The following is a 24985-nucleotide window of genomic DNA, read 5'->3' as shown; positions in this document are numbered from 1 at the left end:
CCACATTTCTTTTATTTTCCATATTGTCTTCTCCTCATTCTCTTTCCCTGTTTTCATCATTTCATCAAGTTGATCCATTCCAAATTGGGCAGTCCTCTCATCTTTCTTATTTTCCTCATCTCTATTCCTCCCCCTCCTTCCATATTCTGTGGGAGTCTTTCTTTCCTGTAAGCTCCCTGTCTCCCACCCTCCCTCTTTGCCTCTATACCAGTTGCCACTCCTTTAATTCTCCTGCCGACAAAAAGAGTCAAACTCTGTAAAATATTTGAAAAGATTTATTTTGAGCCAAATATGAGTGACCATGGCCCATGATACAGTCCTCAGGAGATCCTGAGAACATGTGCCCAAGGTGGCTGGGGCACAGCTTGGTTTTATACATTTTAGAGAATCATGAGACATCAATCAAATACATTTAAGAAATACATTGGTTTGGTCCAGAAAGGTGGAACAACTCAAAGGGGAGGGGGTGGCTTCCAGGCTACAGGTGAATTTAAACATTTCCGGATTGACAGTTGCTTGAGTTTGTCTAAAGATCTGGGATAGATAGAAAGGGAATGTTCAGGGTAAGATAAAGATTGTGGAGACCGAAGTTCTTTTGAAGTCTTATAGTGGCTGCCCTTAGAGACAATAGGTGACAAATGTTTCCTATTCAGATCTTAGTTAATCAAAAGATCTAGCTATGTTAATGAGATATGTTAATAGCTAATAGAGATTCTTTACAGATGCAAATTTTCCTCCACAAAGAACAGCTTTGCAGGGCCATTTCAAAATGTGGCAAAGAAACATGTTTTGGGGTAAAATATTTTTGTTTTCTTCTTTGTCTCGTAATGTTATGCCAGAATCAGGTTAGAAAGTAAATCATGTTACATGGGTTAAATAAAACCCATCTGATGAGAACTTATGATATAGGGCATGACTCCCCAGACCCCTTTGATAGGAATTTGGGGCAAGATAAAAAAAATCAGAGTTTAGTCCTCACTCCCATGCTTCCTTTCTAGAGGCCCAGAATTCCTGGCACCCAGGATCTGGGGAGGAGAAAGCCTTCCAGTTCTACAACTCCTGCATGGATACACGTGCCATTGAAGCTGCAGGGACTGGTCCCCTCAGACAAGTTATTGAGGAGGTGAGAAAAGTTGGGATATTAACTTTTCTGGATATATAACATATGGGACCAATGCATGCTTAGGGTGGGTCTTCTTCCTAGGGCCCCCCAGTTTCTAGGAGGGAGATGGAGATGGAAATGGTTATGCCCTATGAAAGTATCAGAACCTTGGGAGAAGGCAGATAAAAAAGGATAGATGTGGCTCCCTAGAGGAATCGAAGCGCCCAGGGCAGAGGTCAGGCAGTAGCAGCTGTGTAAGAGCTGATCCAGACAATGGGGGATGGGCTCCACAGATCCTTATGCTCAGCCCCCTCTCTCTCCTTTAAAGCTTGGAGGCTGGCGCATCTCTGGTAAATGGACTTCCTTAAACTTTAACCAAACGCTGAGACTTCTGATGAGTCAGTATGGCCATTTCCCTTTCTTCAGAGCCTACCTAGGACCTCATCCTGCCTCTCCACACACACCAGTCATCCAGGTGAGGGATGCACTGGCGAAGACACAGTTGGACCTGGCCTGCCTCCATCTCTAGCCAATCGTCCCTTAGAGGAAGGTTGCAGGTTGGGAAGAGAGGACACCTGTGTGATATAGGAAACAACCCTACCTTAAGGGAAAATTATTGATGTGAAAGTCAGGGACATTAGCTGGGGGTGGGAAATGGAGCAGCAGAGCCAGTGCTGGGAAGACAGAAGTAGGCCTGGTCTTTCTTACTGTTAATCTGGATTAGTCTCAGAGCCCCTTAACCAGTCCTCCTATCTCTAGGATTGCCCTCATTTTATTTACTCTTTATTTTTACTAGAGGGAACTTTTCTAAACCAAGGGCTAACTAACTATGCTACTGTCTGTATTTAAATGCTTGTCAGTGGCCCAGTGGCTTGCCAGGTCATCAGAATCTAGTCCCTAATCTTTAGTAAAGCTTTGCAAGCACCTTGTGATCTGACCCCTACACACTTCTCCAGCCTTATCTCCCGTACATTCCTTCTCTCCCTTACCCCCAAGCCATGCTGACTCACTGCTGCTTCCAGGAATATTCCTCAGTTCTTTGCCTATGCTGCTCCCTGTGCCTGCAACCATCCCCCACACTGAACCTGGAAAACTTACATGTTTTTCAAATGTTGGCTTTATTATCTCTTCCAGGAAGTCTTCACCGACACCCTAGTTATGAGTTAGGTGAAGCACTGCTCTCCCTACTTTCATTTCCTCATGCTCTCAGCATTTATCACTCTGTGTTGAAGATTGTGAGCCTCTTTAGAACAGGACCATGCTTTATTCACCTTTGTTTCTCAGGACCTATCACAGGGCCAGGCAGCTAGAGGTTTTGCCAGGTATTTGTTGAGTGAGTAACTAAATAAAAACACTGGAGCTATCACTCTTGTGGTTAAACAATGTAATGCTATCTGCATATTTGGGCCCTACTGTCAAAAGAGCCACAAAATTACCAAAGGATAAGTACAAAAGAAGAATTGATTATCATTACGAGGTGTTCTAAAATTTAGTTTTAAACAGTCTGCTCAGGAGTTTAACTGATGTGGCCTTTAGGGGCCGGTTAAGATCTGGTTAAGGAGAGGCTCAGAGAGGAGAGAATGAGAGAAGGTGAGCTAAGCCAGCCTTGAAACATGGTTAATTCACACAAGTGGAGGTGAAGCTATGGGGCGTTGGAAATGCTGAGCCAGGGGGAGGACCTGGAATGGTGTGATTCCTCCGTGGAGTCAGTGAGGAGGCTGACCTATTTAATTGAGGATTTGGGAGGCAAGGTGGGGTGCAGTGGGAGGTAAAAGTGAGACTGAAGACATAAGGTTGAGCCTGATTATTTCTAAGAAGCCAGGCAAAGGTGAAACATTTGACATAATAGAAAAAAAAAAAAAGAGCTACTGAGGCCATCCAACTCTTATGACAATTGTGCATAGAGCAAATATTTTGATGGTTGTGCATAGAGTCAGCAGTTTTGAAGGTCAGTCTGGGGGTGTTGAGGAAACTAAATGAGCATTTTTGAGGCCCTGAGATAGAGGTAGAAATGGAAAGGAAGAGCCAGGCACAAGGATTTAGGCAACTTCACCCTAGTGATGATAGTTCATGCTGTTTCTAGAGGATTTGGTGACTGATTGGATATAAAGAAAGAAAGTGGGGGATTACACAGTGATCCCATTGTTTTGATTTAGTGTGAATGGGAGGAGGGTGATTATCATCAGTGTGAGCCTGGATAGTCTCTTGGGTTAAAAGCAGGTAGGAAGAATGGACTACAGAAAGAGAAGTCCAAAGACTGAGGGCAGAAGGGAGCCAGGGAAGAGAGAGTACTGTTGGAGAGATGGGAGCTAGACCAGTATGGTGGGCCACAAAGGAAAGAAAAGGAGCTTCAGGAAGGAGGGGTCAGCTCAGAGAAGAAGGAATGAGAAGACACCCTTGGATACCTAGAGATACTTTCCAAACAGTTATGGCAGTGGACACAGACTGTACAGAGCTTAGGAGGAAGATAAGAAAGTGGAAACAATGGGCATAGATGCTTTTTTGTTCTTTGAACTGTGGACATACAATGTAGCAAAAGGGTCAAGTGAAAGTTTTTTTCGAGACAGAAGGAAAAGTATATGGCTCAAGATAAGAGTGGGATATTGAAATTGGAGAAGAAAAGGGAAAGAGTAGAAGCAAAGATCTTCAGAATAGAAACAAGAGTTCATCAGGGCCAGACTAAGGTGAAATATACATGGTGCTTACCTGGGGTGCTAATTTAAGAAGGTCCCCAAAACTCAGTATCATGATAAATAGTATTTTATTAAATATTCCTAAAAAATCAAAATCAATGCAACAATACATGATGGAACAAAATATCAAACTTTTCTTCATTATGAATTTTTTTGAAAAAAGATTATGCTTTTTTTCCCAAAAAATGGGACAAAATTCTATGTGAATCTTTTTGAAAATACTAATTTTTTTTATTCAAAATGAATCAAAAATACATTGAGGACTTTTCTTGAACACATCATGATTCTTTTCAAAATTGACTAAAAGTATGTTTTTTTGGGGAAAAAAAGTCCATGATAAGCAAAGTTTTGAGATTTTATTTATCATACATTTTTGGTAGTAATTTTGATTTTTTAAAATGTTAATTATTTATCTTGATTACTGAGTTTTTTTAAAAAAGAGTTTATTTGAGCAAAGACTGATTTATGAATTGGGCAGCATCCTGAAGCAGTAGAGGTTCAGAGAGCTCCACCCAACAATGCAGGCAGGCAGTATTTACAGAAAGAGGAAGTGACACCCAGAAACAGCTTGATTGGTTACAGCTTAGCAATTGTCTTTAATGGGCATGGTCTGATCACTTGACAGCCTGTGGTTGCCTGAAGATCAGCTGGTATGGCTGGCTGAGATGGAGCTACCTGTTGCAAGAATATACTCCTAAGTTAGGTTGCAGTTTGATTACTGAGTTTTTGGTACCTCTTAGATTTTGTACCTGGGACAGGTTCCTCACCTCACTCACCCTGGCCCTGTTCCTGAGACAAGGAATAGCTCCTTTTAAGATGCTGATTATTATGCTTCTGCCTTGCTGGGCACACCCACACTGGTTGTAATACTCACCATCTCTTCCCATTTTCACATCTGGACTCTTCTTCTCATGCCCCTCAACCCTTAATCCTTCCCTTTCTTTGTACTCTTGCTTCTCTTCTGTCCAATCTTTGTGTCCATCTCCCAAGGCCATCTCCCATGGTATATTCCCCACCTCCCCACACCTGCCCACTCCATCCGCCATGCTCCCTGCTTCTCTCCAGTCTCTCTTGTGCCCAGATAGACCAGCCAGAGTTTGATGTTCCCCTCAAGCAAGATCAAGAACAGAAGATCTATGCCCAGGTAAGATGGCACATGGACAAAGGCCCTGCCCTCTGAGGCCAGGAGAAAAGCAGGGACCTCTGGCACCTGTGACTGACATTTCCTTCCTCCAGATCTTTCGGGAATACCTGACTTACCTGAATCAGCTGGGAACCTTGCTGGGAGGAGACCCAAGCAAGGTGCAAGAACACTCTTCCTTGTCAATCTCCATCACTTCACGGCTGTTCCAGTTTCTGAGGCCCCTGGAGCAGCGGCGGGCCCAGGGCAAGCTCTTCCAGATGGTCACTATCGACCAGCTCAAGGTGCCTGGAACTGGGGGCCAGAAGACTGTGGGCATGGGGATCTTCCTCTCAAACATTACCTCCTTTCCTTCTTCCTCCTAGTGCCCTTAATACCTTTTCATTCTGTCTCTGACTCCATCCCCTCCCCCAGTTAGCCTGTTCTCTTCTTTTTCTCACACCCAAGGGGAAGCCCTTTCCCCTTCCTTCTCTTTTCCTTTTCCCCCTCAGCTTTGTGTCCCTCCTCTAAGGAAATGGCCCCTGCCATCGACTGGTTGTCCTGCTTGCAAGCGACATTCACACCGATGTCCCTGAGCCCTTCTCAGTCCCTCGTGGTCCATGACGTGGAATATTTGAAAAACATGTCACAACTGGTGGAGGAGATGCTGCTAAAGCAGAGGTTCGCCCCAGGTGGGATTGGGGAGATCATGGAAATGGAGGAGAGCCTGAGCACCGTAGATCTTGGGGGCAAAGGAAACCTTGGGGAATGCAGGCTGGTAAGGGCCTCCCAGGAGGATAAGAGGAACTTGCCACCTGTGCGGGCAGAGAAGCGTGGGGTGGGTGGCACAGAGAGGATGGAGGGATCAAGAAGGATGTGTCTTGGGAGCACGAGTAAGGGAGGATACACACGACATGAGGAACGCAGGGTCAGCCAAGACACGGGGTTTCCTGAGAGTAGAACACCAGCCAGTCAAGAGCCTCTGAGCTGTAGAAGATGCTGGAAGACCCAGACACAGAAGACAGTTAAGTGTATGTATGTCTTTTTAGCAGCTGAGGACTGTGGGCAGGAGGAGGAGGCACATGAGATGAGGAGATGAAGATGGTGAAGGCTGGGGATGCTTAGGGGAAGAAAGGAAGAGGAGGGGCCATTCCTCAGGTGTGGTGTGAAGATGCTGGAGCTCTTATGGGAAACAATGTCTAAGAGCATTTCTGCTGGTATCAGGAAATCAAGGGGGTGTTGGGGTTGGGGACATGAAAGAGTGGCTCTTTGTTGGGCTCTCTGCCTCCCCTGATACCTGGGTGGCTACCACCTGAAAGCAGTGGCTTTCTTCCAGGGGCTTGGACCTAAGGGCCTTCTTCATGGTGGCAGCAGCATCTGGAAATCCTTTTTGAGGGAGGTAGCTGCCCATTCACATGGCAGTGAGCAGGCTTACATAAGGGTGCAATGCAGCCCTGGCAGGAGCATTGCTGGTGGAGGAGAGAGCAGTCACAGAGACCAGCTTACTTATGCTTATGAGATACATCTGAGGATAACCAGAGATATCTTGACTGTGGAAGCAGAATCTGTTTCATGACATGAGTCCAGACTCCATCTAGCCCAGAACTTTCTTTCCCTGTGACTTTGAAGGCTGCCTCTTCATCTAGTTTCTTTTACTAAGGAGCTAGATCCCACCCCAACCTACATCATGAAAAGCTCTTTTTGACTTGGGTGCATGTTAAAACAGTTATTAATACAGAGGAGAAGGAGCTGCCTTCACGAGTATCAAGGTGACTTACACAAGGAGAGGCTCTTCTTGAAGCATCCCCAGATTCCTGGGGTATATGTGTGGGTCTCTTTTGTCTCCATAGGGACTTTCTACAGAGCCACATGATCTTAGGGCTGGTGGTGACCCTTTCTCCAGCCCTGGACAGTCAATTCCAGGAGGCACGCAGAAAGCTCAGCCAGAAACTGCGGGAACTGACAGAGCAACCACCCATGGTGAGGAGAGGAGCGGGTGTATTTGCCCAGATACTCGAAAGGAGTATCTACTCTTTTGAGGGGTAAATGTCGGCATCTCCCTCTCAGGGAGGGGGCCATGATGGTAGATGCCCCTCCATGTCTTGGCTTTCCATAGAAGCAGGCAAGTTGGACAGACAAAGTTTAACTTGAAAACCAAGATGCTACGTGCCAGACCTTCAGGCACACATCTCCCAGCCTGACTACTTCTCTGGCTTCTTGCTGGGTGTTTGAGCTCAAATATAAAACTCTGATATTATCAAAACTGCCCTTTCTTTGTCATGACGCTTACACTATTTGCTCAGGATAACTTGGACTTAGAGCTTACAATTTATTGGGATGACAGAGAGATATGTTACACAGTGGCCTTCCTTATGTCTAGTTGATTCCATGTTCAAACGTGCTTCACAAAGAGTTTATCTCTGACATCCAGTGGGATCCACTGGGCCACATGTAGACTTTGTGGCACAGATGTGGATATATCTGAGGAGGGGCCTGGGTAGAAAATGCACTTCACTAACCAGAGTCTACTTATTACATAAGATGCAGAGATGCTCCTTTGCTGAGAATCTTGAAATCCCAAGTTGGATATATCCAAATGCAAGCAGAAGAGTCTAGTACATTGGATACATCCCAACCTCAGTGAAGGCCTCAGTTTAGTCTTAAAAATCACTGAATTTTTTTTCTTAGTAATTTGTGGTCCATTTCCCTGCCTTGGAGAAACTCTCTGCTTTGGCAACCTAAAATTGCTGTGGAATTCAGAGAAGATAAATGTATTCACAGGGACTGGAATGTAGTTATTGCTTATCAAGAGCTAATGGTGTGCTAGACACTCTGAAATCCTTTAGATCTAAATCTAGATTTAGATTTAATCTTTACAATTCCATGAGGTACCATGGATGCCATTTGGTTCCTATTTTAAAGAGGAGGAAACAGAGGCACGAAAGATAAGGAAGTTGCTCAGGTATGACAGTAAGTTAGTGGGGTGAGGATTTGAACCCTGGCAGTCTGGCTCCAGGGTCTGTGTTGTTTACTCATTGTGCTAAAAAAGCAGTCTTCCTGAGGAACATCACTTGGGTTGGAGAGTGGCCAAGAAGCTTCTGCCCAGCTTTTCTCTTGATTCAGATGAAGCAGACCAGAGCCCCAAGTTATCTTAATTGGGGTTGCTACAAAATCCTGGCAACAAACAGCTACCTATAAATGCCAGCACCATGGCCTCATGGCACTTCTTGGAGGCTGTAAGAGTGCTAATGTTGAGGATCAGGCTTAAAGAATGCAGAAGGCTTAGATGTCCTGAAGCCATTATCTTTTCCACTAGGGCACATAATTGTCCTTGGGCTTAAAAGCTGAACTAATCTCTGCCAACAAATAGTTGTGTGACCTTGGGGACGCCACTTCACCTTTCTGGAACAATAGTATAAAAGATGGCACTTAATAATAATGATAATAGCTGCTATACATGGAGTAGTCACTGTCTGTCAGCACTTGGGACAGGTTATTCATTAATCTTCCAGAAACACTTGGAGGTTTTTAATCCCCATTTTGCAGAAGCAAAAATAGGCTCAGAAAGGTCAAGAAACTTTCTCAAGACCACACAGCTCACAAGTAAGTGAACAGACTCCAAAACAGATGTTTTGGCTCATAAAGTCATGTTTTTAACCACACACTATACAGGATTGAGAAACAAGTAGGTGCTACAAACAAAGGTTAGAAAACTTTTTTATAAAGGGCAACATAGTAAATATCGACTTCGTGATCCATAAATGGTTGGTGTTACAAACTACTCAACTCTGTCCCTGTAGTGCAAAAACAACTGTACACTAAGTAAATGCTGTGTTCCCAGGGAATCCTGGTTTAGACAGCAGATATTCTTGGAGTTCCCAAGAGGGAGAGATCAGGGAGCATTTGAAGGATCAGTGGCATCTCTGTGCAGGAGGCAGAACTGACAAAATGTCTAGAGAGAGGAAGGAGTTTTCTGGTGAAGAAAGGGGTATCATCTCATGGGGACAGGGCAGGAGGTAGGCTGGCTAAAACTTGGTGCAGGGTGAGGGATCCTCCTGGTGGCTCTGGTTGAGAGGAGAAGACTAGGCTTGCTGTGTCCACTGATGCCCCTGGAGCATGCTCCAGGTGTTTGAGAATCAGCAAGGAAGCCAGGGCACCTGGATCAGAGTGACTAGGACAATAGTGGGGAGGGAATCAGAGCAGGAAGGAGAGAACCATACAAGGTTTGGTAGGTTGCTGAAGGACTTTTGCTTCTCTCTGTATGAAATAAAGACATGCAGAGGGATTTATCTCATTTATGTTTTAAAAGAACATATTTTAAGGTTAGCAATGGGATGTCCTGATGATGAGTGATGTGAGAGGGAGAATGGAATCAAAGACATCACCTAGAGTTTGGCCTTGATATGATCAAAATGTTTGGTTTTATTCAGTGGCCATTAATTACCGACTTCTGATCATATTCTTTTGAATGAATTATAATTTATAGTGCCCTTATACAGAAAGATTTCTAAATCTCATTATTGGCCCATCTTTGGATGATTAGTTTTGAATAGAGTTATAGTCAATGAAAATGGCTGTTAAGTCAGGTTTTCTTTTATGAAACTTGGGAAGGTGGGTTTTGAGAAGTAAAAGCAGAACTTCACATTTGTGACGATTAAATGTGAATGATTTATATTCAGCCCAACATCTCAATTTATTCAGGTCTTCCAGCTTTGGATCATTTGCAATTTTATTCAGTGTATCTTTGTCCAGACTACTGTTAAGATCCTGAAGGGAGAAGGGCATCGGGTCAGGTTATTGAAGACCTAGCTATGGATTTATGCATTCATTTATGTAACAAACATTTATTGAGAACCTAGTGTACTTCAGGTACTTCTCCAGGCACTTGGAATGCAGCAATGAACAAAAAAGACAAATAAATAATCCTGCCTTCAGCCACATATCCTGGTGAAAGAAGAAAGACAATAAACAAACTAATAAAATAATAAAATATGTTAGGAGGTGTTATGAAGAAAAGCAAAACAGGAAATGAGGAAAGGAAATGCTAAGTGAGTGGTAGTTAGGATTCTTAGTAGGAATGTCACTGGAGGTCAAGTTAACTTGAAATCATTCACCATTGATGTTTACTCTTGATTCAGCCAGATGAGACTCCACTCAAATTGCACTATCATTCAACATCAGTTTCTCTATCTAATTCACGAGGACTCAATCTGTGTTTTTCAAGCCTGGCTAAATCAAGATAATGCCAACAGAGTGGGGTAGTGCCTTAGAGTACTTGAAAGGTATTATTTCACCTGATCCCCAAACCTGTGAGGAAGGTAGACTAGATATTGTTTTCATTTCGACAACTGGTGTCACTGAACCACAGGGGTTTAAGTTAATAACTCAAACTTAGTAAGTGCTAATACTCTATTCAGTGGTAGGATGGTAGTGGTGCTTGAGGATGTATTTCGTCTATAGATGTGTTTTGTTAGCCTGTAGAATCTTTTGCAAACTTTGAATTAATCACCAACATTCAAAAACTAGGATATGGCATGCCAGCATTCAGGTTTCTAGTGTGTGTGTGTGTGTGTGTGTGTGTGTGTGTCTGTGAAGCTTGGGAAACACTGGGCTACCCTTCTCCTGTGGCGACAACTGACTGTCGCTACATGATGCAGCTCAGGGCTGGGTGCGCTCTCTGAAGCCCCACCACAGCCTGTAGCTCTGATGTTGCACTGCTGTTCTCTGTTATGCCTCTGCATGGCCCCTATTGGAGTTTGCGGCTTCCGGTCTTTCATATGCCTCAGTTACATAAGCCTTTTAGCCAGAAGAATTTTTATCATTTTGGCATTATTTTTCTTCAGTGATCCTATCATAGCCCTTAGTAGTTACACATTATTTTCCAAGTGTTAAAAAACTGTTTAATGATTCGTTCCACAATGTTGTTTAGAAATTAACATTAAGGATTCCTGGTTGGCTCGTAATCCCTAAAATTTCCTTTCATCCTATAGAAGATTGGTCAAATTTTTCCTTCCCTCCGGACTCTTAGAATCTGTCCTGATTTCTATCATTTCTCAAATACTATCTGTGGTTCTGAGGTTGTATATGGAACTTTTTTTTTCTGGTGCCCTAAAATTAGTCCACTGAGTTTCATTGTCTTGGGTTTGAAGTATTTCTTCTATTGTTTATATTTTGGAGACTTTTTTTTCTCGAATTCTATTTCTCTCCCTCTCTTTCTCTCTCTGACTCTCCCTTTGCAGTTAATGTGGTATACACTACCATTCCACATCTTGAGAGAGAGCTGTAGTAGTGGTCTGAGGTGGTGATTGTATTCTCCAGTAGTCAGGTCCCACGGCAAAGCATGTTGGAGAAATGATCAGGCTCCAGCAAAGGGCATCAGGAAACAAATCAAGAACGAGAAGGGGTGAGAAGAATAGGCAGATCTACACTTCCAAGCTCAAGTGGTCTCCCTGCTGATGCTGGTTGCTGCTCCACGTGTAGCAACTGTCTGATAAGAGGTATTCGTGGAGCCAAGCTTGTCCAGCAGAATGTGGCTGGCAGATTCTCAACTTGGCCCATAATTGCTTTCAGATCCGGACTTCCTTTTAGTTCCTGTTGTTTCAGAGCTCCAACTCATGCAGCATGAGAAGAATCTGAGCCTCTTCTCTTTATCAGAGACAAGGTTGGCCAGGTGTGGTGGCTCTTGCCTGCAATCCCAGCACTTTGGGAGGCCAAGGCAGATGGACCACTTGAGCCCAGGAGTTTGAGACCAACCTGGCCAACATGGCAAAACTTCATCTCTGGTGGTAGCCACCTGTAATCCCAGCTACTTGGGAGACTGAAGCAGAAGACTCACTTGAACCCGGGAGGTGAAAGTTGCAGTGAGCCGAGATTGCACCACTGCACTCCAGCCTGGGTCACAGAGTGAGACTCTGTTACAAAATAAAAATAAAAATAAGACTCAAGGTTAGCAGACCTCAAGGTTCAATAGAACACAGATGTGGACAGCCAGGCCTGCAGCAACCTCCAAAATGATAACCTCTTTAACTGGTGGGTTCGGGAGTTTTTTCTTCGGTGACTACCAGACTGGCCTCTTTGGTCTGTTTCCTGTAGTGGGATGCACATAAACCCCCTCCATTCCCAGGACCAGCCTAGCTCCTGTGGGGAGAGTATTAGTGGCAGCCTTCCTATCTTCCCCGTGGGCAGGTCTTTGGGAAGTAAAAAAATCACAGGAATAAAGTTTTGAGGCTTCATCCTGCCTAACCCAAATTAGCCTATTAGCTGGTATTTATCAGTTCCAGCTCAGCTTTCCCTCAGGCCAGCTACCTCCTCCTGTCCCTGGGTTCCTTGAGTGTGTGTCTCCATTTACTGTGTCATCTCTGGGTTTATGCCTTGGTCAAGTTTTTAAAGCCATGCAAGCCCACCGCCAAGACCTTCTCAGCGTCTGTCTCTTCTGTTTCTCATTCTTGAGGTCCTCAGCTGGCACTGCCCTCTTGGATGTTTGTCCATGGCCTCCTGCCTCTGCAGTGAAAGCCCTCCACCTTCCTGTTCTATTCTCTCCTCTCTGACTTGGCTGGAAGTCTTCCAGCTCTATGAATTTATACACTGAGTCTTGTCTTGTGTCCTCTTTTCCTAGCAAACAATATGGCATCTAAAACCCAGTTCTACTCTGATAATTTTTTCTTTACAAGATGCTACAGTATGATACACCATGCCCACCTGGAGAGAGGATAAAGGTGATGGTGGTAGGACAGAATTTCCATCCGCAATCTCCGTTTTGAGCAAAGAAGCATGGAGGATGGAAGTCATTGCTGGGACCCCGGAGTAGAGTGGTGGTGGGGGAACAGGGGGAACATCAGACTGCCGAGGTATGAGTTTGGGTTCTCATCTTCTTCCCAGGAGGCTTTTGAAACCCCAGAATGATGCCTCCTAGAGGCCTTGCTGTCAAATTCAATAGGCAATAACATGAAGGATTTACTCAGCCAGGCTCATGAGACCAGCTCTGAGGAAGCTGTGCTTTTCTTGTACTGATCGGTGATGTGCATCACCCTAAGGGATAGTAAACAGATGAAACCCAGAAAGTCCAGTCAAAAGAGCACCCTCTGGGAATGAAGATCTAGTGAAGACTGGGGAGACAGATGAGGAAAGAGTCCTGAACAGGAGCCACTCATTCCAGCTTTGTCTCCATAGCCTGCCCGCCCACGATGGATGAAGTGCATGGAGGAGACAGGCACCTTCTTCGAGCCCACGCTGGCGGCTTTGTTTGTTCGTGAGGCCTTTGGCCCGAGCACCCGAAGTGCTGTATGTGAGAGCTCTTCCCAGCCCACATCCCTCCACCCCTTCCTACCCAACGCAGCCTTCCCTCTTCTGTTAACTTTGACTTTCTCAGTGGTGTGTGTGATTGGGGAATTGGGCAGTCAGAGAGAGAAGGGCCACTGAGAGAGGGAACCCAAAGGCCTGCTCCATCCCTGGTGTGGAAACAGTTCAGCTTCAGGCCACGAATTCTCCATGACATGCTCTCACTTGGACAAGTCACCCAACTTTCCTGGTCTTGTGTTTCTTCAACCATCAAATGAGAAAATCGAGCCAGTCTCGGTGGCTCACACCTGTAATCCCAGCACTTTGGGAGGCTGAGGTGGGCGGATCACCTGAGGTCAGGAGTTCAAGACCAGCCTGACCGACATGGAGAAACCCCATCTCTACTAAAAATACAAAATTAGCTGGGCGTGGTGGTGCATGCCTGTAATCCCAGCTACTCGGGAGGCTGAGGCAGGCGAATCGCTTGAACCTGGGAGGCAGAGGTTGCAGTGAGCCGAGATCACACCATTGCACTCCAGCCTGGGTGACAAGAGTGAAACTCCATCTCCAAAAAAAAAAAGGAAAATTGAACACTATCATCTCTAAGTCTCCTCCCTGTTGTGCTAAGATTTTTTTAACAACACATGACGTGACATCAGAACAGATGACATAATCTTGAAGAGGGCAAATAAATCAAATAAATCACCACTGAATACTTTCTGAGTACCTACCACATGCCTGGGACTCCTTCAAGAACTTTGCATGAACTACGTCATTTAGTTCCTATTATGATCCTGATTTTATACAAGAGGGAACTGAAGCAAAGAGAGGTTAAGTGACTTGCCCAAAGTCACACAGTTACCAAAAAGCAGAGACAGGGTTTGAACTCAGGCATTCTGATGCCAGAGCCCAGGCTCTCGATATTGCCTTTCATTTTGCTCCAGGAAAGGATTTACATGAGATGGCAGGTGGCTGGGGAAGCAGTGAGTACACACTCACGTTGTGAAGGCAGGGAGACTTGTGGGGGACTTGCTGGGAAGCTGAAGAGCTCAGGAGGATGAGGAGAGGGAGTGGACGGTTTAAAAAAGACAGTGTGAGAACAAGAGCCCTGAGCCAGAGGAGAAAATGACAGCCCTCTCCTCCCTCTGATTTCTGAGAGGTGTTCCTGCCCCCAGGAGTGAGGACACTGTCTTTCTCCCGCGTCAGGCTATTTCCCCATGGAAAGGAACTATATCTCCCTGATGGCCCTCACGGATGGCCAGGCCCCACCTTCCCTTTGTGGGCTTGGCACTGCCTTCCTTTCTCCACAGATCCTTTAGCTGCTTTAGTTGAGCTGCTGCTCTAGCAGCAGCTCCAGCCCAGGCAGCTCCTTGGGGCCAAGGCCTTTTCCAAGGGTCAGAAGCTGTGGGCAGGGCCAGGCTGAGGCCTCTCCTGATCCTGTCCCCCTGTCCCTGGACCTCACTCCCACAGGCCATGAAATTATTCACTGCGATCCGGGATGCCCTCATCACTCGCCTCAGAAACCTTCCCTGGATGAATGAGGAGACCCAGAACATGGCCCAGGACAAGGTCAGGCCAGGCGTCCTGGCTGGTGTGGGAGCCTGTGCAGGGAATGGAGTATTGGAACAAGCGAGATGGGGACTGGAAGCAAATGCCAAAGGCCCCCCCAGGCACATGCTAAGTAGGGAAGGCACTGGGCTGTATACTCACACTGGCAACAATGTGAGAGGCTGGGACAGGGCAACGAGTGGGAGAAATTTCCTCTGGTAGACTCGGAGAGTATTCCTAGCCTCTTCTGTGTCTCTCTCCAGGTTGCTCAACTGCAGGTGGAGATGGGGGCTTCAGAATGGGCCCTGAAGCCAGAGCTGGCCCGACAAGAATACAACGATGTGGGTCCCTGTGTTTTCCAGCTCCTTCTCAGTCCTTGACTTCTCGTCACTTCTCTGACCCTCCTAAGTCTTTGTTGGACAATCAGTTTTCCCTGGGTGACTTAGCTCTGTCCTTACCCTGGTGCTGGCTGGGGTTGATGGGGAAATATCCACACTGTACATCTTGCTGGCAGAAGAACAGAATCTTTTCAGGTCCCAACGAGTGTGCCAACACACATGCGTGCATCCTGTGACTTGTCTGGGCGTGTTCATCTGTGTGCTGATATGTGTAAAGCCTGGGTGTGCTGTGTAGTGATGCCATTGGGCTGCTGTCTCCTAATCCCTGGATGCCTGCCAGTCAGGGCTTGCCTGTTTGGGGTCAAATGGTCCCATTGGTGTTTGTCAGCATGCATCTACAGAAGTCTCTGTGTGCCCAAGTCACCTCCTGCCTCTTCCCCAGATACAGCTTGGACCGAGCTTCCTGCATTCTGTCCTGAGCTGTGTCCGGTCCCTCCGAGCTAGAATTGTCCAGAGCTTCTTGCAGCCTCGCCCCCAACACAGGTATGACAGCAGGGGAGATACAGGCACTCCATCCCAGAGAGACCCATCCATGATTCACAGGAAAGGAAGCCAGGGCTCAGGGCAGGCAGCATGAACAGTAATGGTAGTTGGGAGGGACTGTGTAGGTCTCAGGGTGGCAGGCAATACGTGGTGGGGGCTGGAGTTCACATGTCCTCTTCCCACAGGTGGAAGGTGTCCCCTTGGGACGTCAATGCTTACTATTCGGTATCTGACCATGTGGTAGTCTTTCCAGCTGGACTCCTCCAACCCCCATTCTTCCACCCTGGCTATCCCAGGTATGGGTCACTCTGTAAGGGTAGGTAGGGAGTTTCCCAAGAGGGGCCGACAGGTGTTATGATGGATGGGACTTACGGTTGGAGAATTGGGGTCACAAATGCTGAGAGATTCTGGGGGTCAAATAAGCCCTTGTCTCCCTAGAGCTGTGAACTTTGGCGCTGCTGGCAGCATCATGGCCCACGAGCTGTTGCACATCTTCTACCAGCTCTGTGGGTAACAGGGGCCACTGGGAGGTGGGATAATAGGGAACCTAAGGGAAGGCCACAAGGGAGGCCTGGAGGGGAAAGGGAGGTTATTTGAGGGTTTGAGGTGGGGCAGTCCTGGGAACTTTGCCATGCTCCTGGGAGCTGATTCAGTCTGTGGTACCACCCACATCCTCACCTAGGCAGCACCAACCCTATGTTCTCTTGCTGTATGTTCTCTTGTCCCATTTTCAACAGTACTGCCTGGGGGCTGCCCCGCCTGTGACAACCATGCCCTCCAGGAAGCTCACCTGTGCCTGAAGCGCCATTATGCTGCCTTTCCATTACCTAGCAGAACCTCCTTCAATGACTCCCTCACATTCTTGGAGAACGCTGCAGACGTTGGGGGGCTAGCCATCGCGCTGCAGGTATGCAAGTGTCAAGGGCCACAGTTTATGTGTACTGGCAGACTAGAAAACATGTCCTCGAGTTTTCCTTCCACCATTCCTGACACAAGTACAGTTGCATGGCTTTCTGCCCTTCGCATCCCCACTGAATAGACGGCAACTTGGGGATCCCCCTCCTACCCCAGAGATCCTCCATTTTAGGACATCTATAGGTCTTCTGGGAAGTACTCTTTCTTCTGGCTCAGATCAACTTGTCAGTGCAGAACCAGTGAGCAAGGGCCATGGGTTTTGGGTACTGTGTGGAGGGACTTTCAGATGGCCACAGGTCTAGAGCCTGAGGGCCCTTCTCTACCCACCCCTACCCAGGCATACAGCAAGAGGCTGTTACGGCACCATGGGGAGACTGTCCTGCCCAGCCTGGACCTCAGCCCCCAGCAGATCTTCTTTCGAAGCTATGCCCAGGTAGGCAGCGGCCACCTCCCGCCACAGCTTGCTTTATGTCAGTTGAACGCCTTATTACTGAAGCTCATGGAAGTCCCCTCTTCAGACACTCCATCAAATACCCCAAACCCTCTTCTGCAGATGTCCTCACTGTTATCTTTTCTCTTCCCTCCCTACCCCTTGGAATCACCCCTCAGATGACTACAGGTTCTTCTACCTAATTCAGCACCCCCACAACTCAAAAGGTAGAAAAAACTCTATTCCCAAGTTCCTCCAGGAGAGGAGGAGACCAACTTTTTTTTCCTCTCATACCCCCAAAATACAGATGCCTTAAAAATGAGCCTGTGGTTGGGCGCAGTGGCTCACACCTGTAATCCTGGCACTTTGGGAGGCCGAGGTGGGCGGATCACTTGAGATCAGGAGTTTAAGACCAGCCTGGCCAATATGGTGAAACCCCGTCTCTACTAAAAATACAAAACTTAGCTGGGCTTGGTGGTGGGCGCCTGTAATCCCAGCTACTTGAGAGGCTGAGGCACGAGAATCGCTTGAACCTGGGAGGCGGAGGTTGCAGTGAGCCAAGATCATGCCGCTGCACTCCAGGCTGGGTGGTAGAGCAAGACTCAGTCTCACACACACAAAAAAAAGCCTGCGACAGGCTGTGTGCCACATTCCTCTTCAGACACCTGACCTTAGGTGTGGCGCCCACTTGACATCACCTCCTTAAGCACCCTGTACTCCCTCAACAGACTCAGGTGCCAGGTCTTCAACACGCTTAGATTAGACTTCACCCCAGAGCTCCTGCGCTAGACCCTGCCTCTCTGTCATTGATAAATGGTATCATTACACAGCCCAGGCCCTCCTCCTGGACTCCTATTGCCAGATTAAATGAACTATACATTTCAAATGCTCCATGTGGCCCTTGGGGCACTTGATCCCCTGTTCCCCTCTTTGTCTGCTGTCCCTGATCACCCCTTGTCACCGGGTCAGCTTTGTCCTGTGGACCCTCCCCCTTCAATGACCTCTCTTCCTGCTCAGGTGATGTGTAGGAAGCCCAGCCCCCAGGACTCTCACGACACTCACAGCCCTCCACACCTCCGAGTCCACGGGCCCCTCAGCAGCACCCCAGCCTTTGCCAGGTATTTCCGCTGTGCACGTGGTGCTCTCTTGAACCCCTCCAGCCGCTGCCAGCTCTGGTAACTTGGCTACCAAAGATGCCACAGCACAGAAATATCGACCAACAGCTCCCTGGTCACATCCATGGAATCAGAGCAAGATTTCCTTTCCGCTTCTGTTCCAAAAATAAAAGCTGGCACTTGGCTTCCGCTTGTCTCTTAATGACTTGTTCCTGCTATGTTCTATGCCTGGAAGTCATTAACTGCACAGGAGAAAAATACCCTGAAGTTAGAAAAGATAAAAGGGAGAAATGCCAAAAATATTTCATGGACACAAGAAAAGGAAAAAATCAACAATTGGTGACCTGGTGGGTTTGAAGGCCAACCAGTGGACCAAAGATTGGACAATAAAGCAGTCTAGTTGGAGACGAGAAGGGCTTGGATTAAGTATCGGAAAGCTGCTCCCAATTGTTCTCAGGATTTTATCGTTATTTTATTGTCATTGCCTCCTGCCTCTAATCTGCTGTCCTGAACAAAACCAGGAGAGGTGTGGGAGAGAAGGATGTGGGTCTGCTGTCTCTGGCCCTGGGAGATGAAACTCCGAACCTGGAGAGGCAGTCAGTTAGCACTGATGGCAACTGGTATCTCTGCTGCTGAACCTTGAGATACAGTGATGGTGATCAGAGGCAGAGAGCCATGCCTGCATCTCCTTTGGGAGTTGTGACCTGGAGCCCATGAGGGAGGGAGGGTCAGTGAGTGAGCATGAAGCAGAGTTGGATATTTGGGAATGTCCGCCTCAATGGCCCTCCTGAGAAAACCATGACACTGGCCAGACTAAAGCAGAAGCTGAGGTGGAAAGAGTGCTTGTGAACAGCTGCCGTCTTGGATGACTGGTCTTCTTCCTGCTGGGCCATGTCCACCACCTGCCACATCTCACCCACTGAGGAGGCCACAAAGTGCTCTTCGAACTGTTCTTGATTCTGGTCTGGAACAGGGGAAAAGGACAAGGACTGAGCCCTGACCCTGGCCTGAACCAGAAAGGAGAAGTTAGAATAGGAAAAACACGTTGAAGCCTAGGGCTGCAGTCCCAATTGCCCATATCCTTGGCCTTCACCAGAGAGGGGATGCTCTTTCTAGAGGTTTTTTCTGGTCTGTGTTCAATCACAGCCCCAACTCAAACACACAGACACACACACACACACACACACACACACACACACACACACACACACCATTCCTAAGGTTAGCTGCCTCCTCTAGGGTTTCAACACTGGGGGAGTCAGGGCCCACCTTGAAGCATGACAAAAGCCAGCCAAATGCACCATGCTTACACACACAGAAGTTGCATGCAAGCTCAGCTGGCCCATGGTGAGCCGACACTATTATTTCACATGATAACCATCAGTGGCTGGAGTTACCCCCCATAAACCAGACCTATGTCAGGTCTCACCCTAGCCTCATCAATGACCTGGGGCCTGGCCTCACACAGACCTCACCCTGAGCCTCCAGACTCTCCCATCTTTTTTTCTACCTACCTGAAGAGGGTGTTTTCTCTGTATGGCTCCTGTCTTTTTTTCCACCTACCTGCAGAGGGCATTTTCTCTGTCTGGCTCCCATCTTTGGGGCCTGGGCTCCCGTTCAGAGGCTTCACCTGCAGCAGCAGCAAGATAGGAACCAGGAACACTGCCCTGCAGAGCTGGGGGGCCAGGGGAGGCATGGACCTGCCCACCCGCTGCCTTTGGCCGCCCCCTGCTCCCAGTGCCCAGCAGGATCCGTGCACCTCCTGCCCCATTCCTGTCCTGGCCCTTAACCCTTTCCAGGGGCATTTTCTCCCCTTACCTTCCATAGGACCTCTGACTTCACATGTTCTGTGACATCACAGCCATGGGCCTGACCTTCATTCCGGCTCACTAGAGCGTTCCATGGCGAGGCACAAGAATGGAGCACAGCCAGCAGGGATGGCCGAGGCTTCCAAGATGACCACAGTGGGTCATTCTGTATTTAGCAACAGAAATGACTTAACAGCTTGCAATGTACATTCATATCCATTACACCATTAGATCCACGTAGAAACCAGGACTGCAAAATCATAGTGTTCTCATATCTATTACATTCATGAGGAAACTGAGGCTCACAGAAAAAATGACTCTCTCACTCAAAATCACCCAAATACTAAGGGGCAGAAAAGGACTCTTGATTAACTTTTACTTTTAAATATGATATCTTCCCACTATTCTATGTGGCCTTTCTGTAACAAGAGTGGTTTGCATAGGATGAGGCCCAGAACAGATGAGCCGGCCAGGATTCTCAAGTCGTGGGCATGAACATGCTGCTCTGCATGAAGCATGGGTCTGCCAGAAAATAAAGATGGGGAGGAGCATAGGGTAAGGATGGGTAAAAGCACATGCTGTGTGTGTGTATAAAAGACCCAGAGACAGAGACAGGCATAGACAGGCAGAGACAGACAGAGACATAGAAAAAGAGAGAAAGAAAGAGACCGAGACAGGCAGAAACTGAGGGGTAGAGACAGAGAGAGAGATAGAGATGCAGAGACAGAGAGACAGATGAAGAGAGAGTGAAAAGAGAGAGAGAGAGAGAGAGACAAAGAGCAGGGTGCCTTGCAGCTGGTAGAGCCCATTCACACCCTCTCTTCACCCTCCCCTGGTTTTCCCACTTTTCTAGCCTTTGTCCTCTTGTACCACCAGGTTGAAACACCCTCTTCTTTCATTTTACACCTTTCTGTACTCTTAGACGAAAGAAAAGGTTGTTAGAGGCTCATCTCCAACCTCATTGCTTGGCGAAAGGAGTTAGAGTCTGCAGAGAAGCCGCAGTGCGGCAGGGAGTCTAGGATCCCAAATAACAGATCTGGGAGAATCCTGCCTCAGTACTTGGATGCGCCTCCTGCCCATGAGCCTGGCGAGCACAGATCTGTTGGCAGTAACCGGCTGTGGGTAATCACCCCCAACTGCTTCTTGGGCAGAGATGGTTGGAGGGTTGTGAGTTAGGGAGACAGAATGAAGGCCTTTTTTCAAAAACCAGCAACAGAGACATAGGCCATTAGATGCAGGATGGCTGCTAAGACAGGTAAGAGAAGACTTTAGTCACTCCTGAACTCTCATAACCAGTTCACACCGCTCCTGCTCATCCATGCATACCAGACCTGAATGAAATACCACATGCAGGTCCAAGGACACTGCGGAGACAGGCACCCTTTCTGCAAGAGGGAACTGCAGACAGAAACACACAAAGAGATGCTTTCCCACAGAGGTTACTCATGTTAGCAGACATGCCCACATGGATGCTGTCTCACATACACAGACACCATCTCTTACACACTTCCTGATGGTCCAAGCCAGATGACAAGGGACTAGGGAGTGGTACGGAGGTCGCTTGAAGGTGAGTAAGGAAAGATTCAAGTAGGCAGGTGACCCTGCTCACCCCACCTTGAACCCATTGACGTGAGATCCAAAGAATGATGCTTGAATGGAAAAAACCATCACTAATCTCCTCCCTCCTGGCTATTTTGGGGGAGGAGCCTCTTGGTTTCCTGGCAAAAAGAGAAGCCATCTCCAGCTCTGTGGGAATGAATGGGGAGGGCGGCTGGGGTGAGAATTGCCTCCCGGGCAGGCTTGAGTGGAAATAACTGAGTTGTTTCCATTACTTCCATTTCCTTACCACCACCACCTGCCTGACCTCCGCAGTGTTAAAAGAGATAAATTCTTGCAGAAAACAGGGAATCCCTTAAATATTTTTTCTTATTACAAAGTAGAAAATATAGAAAAATACAAAACCCCAAAAAGGCTAATAATTCCACCATCCAGTGATAATCACTTTTTTTTTTTTTTTTTTGAGATGGAGTCTCACTCTTGTTGCCCAGACGGGAGGGCAATGGCATGATCTCAGCTCACCTACAACCTCCACCTCCTGGGTTCAAGTGATTCTCCTGTCTCAGCCTCCCGAGTAGCTGGAATTACAGGCATGTGCCACCACACCCAGCTAATTTTGTATTTTTAATAGAGAAAGGGTTTCTTTCTGTTGGTCAGGAAGGTCTCAAACTCCCTACCTCAGGTGATCTGCCCGCCTCGGCCTCCCAAAGTGCTGGGATTACCGGTGTGAGCCACTGCGCCTGGCCACAATTAGTTTTAAGGTATGGTATTTGAATCCTTTTCTTTCTTTCTTTCTATTTTCTTTTTTTTTGAGATGGAGTCTCTCATACTGTTGCCTGGGCTGGAGTGCAAAGGCGCAATTTCAGCTCACTGCAACCTCCACCTCCCGGGTTCAAGTGATTCTCCTGCCTCAGCCTTCTGAGTAGCTGGGATTGCATGTGCCTGCCACCAGGCCCAGCTAATTTTTTTTGTAGAGACGGGGTTTCACTATGTTGGCCAGGCTGGTCTCGAACTCCTGACCTCGTGAGGCGCCCGCCTCGGCCTCCCAAAGTGCTGGGATTACAGGCATGAGCCACCTCATCCGGCCCTGAATCCTTTTCGTAGATGGCTGTGGCCACGTGGGGTGGGAGTGTAATTTTTAAAAATGGAAATCTAGGTATTATGGTTCCTCCTCCTCTTTATTATGTTAGAATAAGAGGTCAGGCTGCTTTGGCGTGAAGGGTTCTGGGACTTGACGGTGTAGTTTGGTGCCCCCAGCCCAGTTCTCCCGAGTGCCTGGAGGCATTACTGACCATTCATCAGTGGCAGGGAAGCTGCTCTCTGAAGGTGAGAGTTTGCAGGCGTCCTCACTTGCAGAAAGCTGAGAGAGGCATGAAAAGAAAGGAGAGAAAAGGAAAAATAGAATGGTGATGTCGAATATCACAAGAGGAAGAAACAGTCGGGAGAGAAGGCAAGGAGAGAACAGGAGAGACTCCAAATCTCTGGTCTACCAGCTGGGACTGCGGGGGGACACCATGGTCCTCACCCAGGTTACTTGTCCATGCCCTTCCCACTGGAGAGGACGAGGTAGGCAGAGAAGGGCAAGTGAGAGGGCGAAGGCCCAGGGATGGCGGGTGGGGGGGCCTGAGCATTGGGCCTCCCCTTTCTCTTCCCCAGACCCCTGGACATGCCCTTGGCGGCAAGTCCCTGCACACCTGCTCTGTGCAGCTCAGACTGGGCCAGCCTCCTCCCCTGCCGGCCCCCCATGTCCCAACCCCCCCGCCCCAGGACCAGCTTTATGGGTTGTAGTTTCCTTGGCAGGTGCTCCTTTCCTGACCTGCCTCGCTTATCAAGGCATCTACAACCCCCACCTCACGCTTATCGCTCCCTCCATCTCCTTAGACTGGAAGTCACTCCACAAGGGCGTCACCCCCAGCGAGGCAGAAAAATGTCCCACAAGTTGAGCCCTCCCCACTCCCAGTGAGAACATAATTCCACTGTATCTTTTTTTTTTTTTACTTAACTTTTCCTTTTGGCTTTTAATAAGAAAAAGATCCAAATTTCCCCCCTTTTGAAACATCAATGAATATTAGCTCCTCTTAGTTTCCTTATTTATTTTCCTTCCAATTCTTGTCCTTCTCTAAAGGTTATTTTGTCCATCCCTCAATCTTGGGAGCAGATCTCTCTTTCTTACAACAAAAGAAGGGGGCATTCCCCACTCCTCAAGACCCCCAGAGGGAGGGTCCCAGCGTATCCTCACGCTGGTCTCTCACATCTTTACAGCCAAAAGATTCCCAAGAAGCAACAAGGTCTGGAGAGTGGTTTGGAGCTGAGATCCCAAGTTCATGGCCAGTTACAGTCTCGCCACTAGCCATGGGACTTGGGGCCAGCACACCCAAGAATTCTCACAGACGGAATTCTTCCTTGTTCTCATTTACCTGATAGGTCTATTGAGTGAATGCAATTCAATAATATTGATGTACCTCTTTGAAAACAATGAGAACAGAATTGAACAATGAGAACACTTGGACACAGGAAGGAGAACATCACACACCAGGGCCTGTCGTGGGGTTGGGGGAGGGGGGAGGGATACATTAGGAGATATACCTAATGTAAATGACAGTTAATGGGTGCAGCACACCAACATGGCACATGTATACATATGTAACAAACCTGCATATTGTGCACATGTACCCTAGAACTTAAAGTATAATAATAAAAAAAATGAGAACATAAATACAAGCTATCATATACAGTAGTCACCTTTTATCCTCAGGGGATACATTCCAAGACGCCCCAGTGGATGCCAGGAACCTTAGATAGCACCAAACCCTGTATATACTATCTTTTTTCCTACACATACATACATACATACATACATACATATGATGAAGTTTAATTTATACATTAGGCACAGTGAAGAGTTTAGGCCGGGCATAGTGACTCACGCCTGTAATCCCAGCACTTCAGGAGGCCGAGGCAAGCAGATCACCTGAGGTCAGGAGTTCGAGACTAGCCTGGCCAACATGGTAAAACCCTGTCTCTACTAAAAATACAAAAATTATCCAGGCGTGGTGGTGGGCACCTGTAATCCCAGCTACTAGGGAGGCTGCGGCAGGAGAATAACTTGAACCTGGACGGTGGATGTTGCAGTGAGCCAAGATCACACCATTGCTCTCCAGCCTGGGCAACGAAAGTGAAACTCTGTCTCAAAAAAAAAAAAAAAAGAGTTTAACAACAATAAAATGAAAATTATAATAATATAAAGTTATGTGAATGTTCTCTTTCTCTCTCTCTCTCAAAATATGTTATAGTACTGTACTCACCTATTTTCCAACTGTGGCTGACCTTAGGTAACTGAACCATCAGAGAGTGAAACTGTGGATAAGGGAAACTACTTAATATATAAAATATAATATAAAATATATAAAATAATGCAACATTACTCATTCCTCCTGGTGTTTCATTCCTGGAAAGAGTCCCAAACATGGAATCACGATTTATTTGTCGTCTACCTTTGCTCAGTTTCTGCTGTTCAACCTCCATAGTAACTCAAGGCC

At 47.2% G+C, this 24985-nt stretch overlaps 2 protein-coding genes across 4 annotated transcripts in view; one reads left to right on the top strand and one right to left on the bottom strand.

Annotated features, from left to right (window-relative positions):
• Positions 1-18283, top strand: part of KEL (Kell metallo-endopeptidase) — a 350942-nt gene extending 332659 nt beyond the window's left edge. For 2 of the 3 annotated variants that reach the window (XM_063815702.1, XM_063815703.1), the window contains 15 exons: positions 999-1123; positions 1431-1577; positions 4877-4939; positions 5032-5220; positions 5448-5596; positions 6766-6895; positions 13085-13195; positions 14663-14761; positions 15004-15081; positions 15521-15621; positions 15807-15917; positions 16060-16127; positions 16359-16528; positions 16874-16969; positions 17984-18283. In XM_063815702.1, the coding sequence (XP_063671772.1) occupies positions 999-1123; positions 1431-1577; positions 4877-4939; positions 5032-5220; positions 5448-5596; positions 6766-6895; positions 13085-13195; positions 14663-14761; positions 15004-15081; positions 15521-15621; positions 15807-15917; positions 16060-16127; positions 16359-16528; positions 16874-16969; positions 17984-18145 (1799 nt within the window). In that variant the 3' untranslated portion in view covers positions 18146-18283. The remainder of the gene's footprint in view (positions 1-998; positions 1124-1430; positions 1578-4876; positions 4940-5031; positions 5221-5447; positions 5597-6765; positions 6896-13084; positions 13196-14662; positions 14762-15003; positions 15082-15520; positions 15622-15806; positions 15918-16059; positions 16128-16358; positions 16529-16873; positions 16970-17983) is intronic. The other variant, XM_063815704.1, reaches the window with a different exon arrangement.
• A 245-nt stretch (positions 18284-18528) lies between these two features.
• Positions 18529-21816, bottom strand: LLCFC1 (LLLL and CFNLAS motif containing 1). Its single transcript, XM_003318853.6, has 2 exons — positions 19645-21816; positions 18529-19045 (listed from the first exon to the last, which is right to left on the bottom strand). The coding sequence occupies exons 1-2, from the start codon at positions 19904-19906 to the stop codon at positions 18810-18812; spliced, it is 498 nt and encodes a 165-aa protein (XP_003318901.2). The 5' UTR covers positions 19907-21816; the 3' UTR covers positions 18529-18809.
• Positions 21817-24985: the final 3169 nt, after the last annotated feature.

Source organism: Pan troglodytes, chromosome 6 (assembly GCF_028858775.2).
Source record: "Pan troglodytes isolate AG18354 chromosome 6, NHGRI_mPanTro3-v2.0_pri, whole genome shotgun sequence".
NCBI lineage: Eukaryota > Metazoa > Chordata > Mammalia > Primates > Hominidae > Pan > Pan troglodytes.
The sequence above is the reverse complement of the archived record's forward strand: the minus strand, read 5'-3'. Positions and strand labels throughout refer to the sequence as shown.